The sequence below is a fragment of the Eurypyga helias genome, unplaced genomic scaffold (genome assembly GCF_000690775.1).
Source record: "Eurypyga helias isolate BGI_N326 unplaced genomic scaffold, ASM69077v1 scaffold35703, whole genome shotgun sequence".
Lineage (NCBI taxonomy): Eukaryota > Metazoa > Chordata > Aves > Eurypygiformes > Eurypygidae > Eurypyga > Eurypyga helias.
The window spans coordinates 4,584-4,786 of NW_010241191.1; the positions used below are offsets into that span (position 1 = coordinate 4,584).

The 203-nt window shown below is 66.5% G+C and overlaps 1 protein-coding gene across 1 annotated transcript in view; it reads left to right on the forward strand.

The window, feature by feature from the left end:
* Positions 1–203, forward strand: part of CRIP2 (cysteine-rich protein 2) — a gene marked incomplete at its 5' end in the record, with an annotated part of 3,511 nt that overhangs the window by 2,615 nt on the left and 693 nt on the right. The window contains one exon of the mRNA XM_010148687.1: positions 119–187. Coding sequence (XP_010146989.1) covers positions 119–187 — 69 coding nt within the window. The remainder of the gene's footprint in view (positions 1–118; positions 188–203) is intronic.

Sequence of the window (203 nt, forward strand, 5' to 3'; positions counted from 1 at the left end):
CGCCGGGGGCTTCAGCTTGTCCGGGCTCGCCGTGTTTGGTGACGGTGTGGGCCGCCCTCTGCACCCGTGTCACCTGGCTGAGATGTCCCCCCACTTCCCGCACCCTCTCTCCCTCCAGCCTCCAGTGTCACCACCTTCACCGGGGAGCCCAACATGTGCCCACGCTGCGGCAAGAGGGTCTACTTCGGTAAGGTGGCACCTTG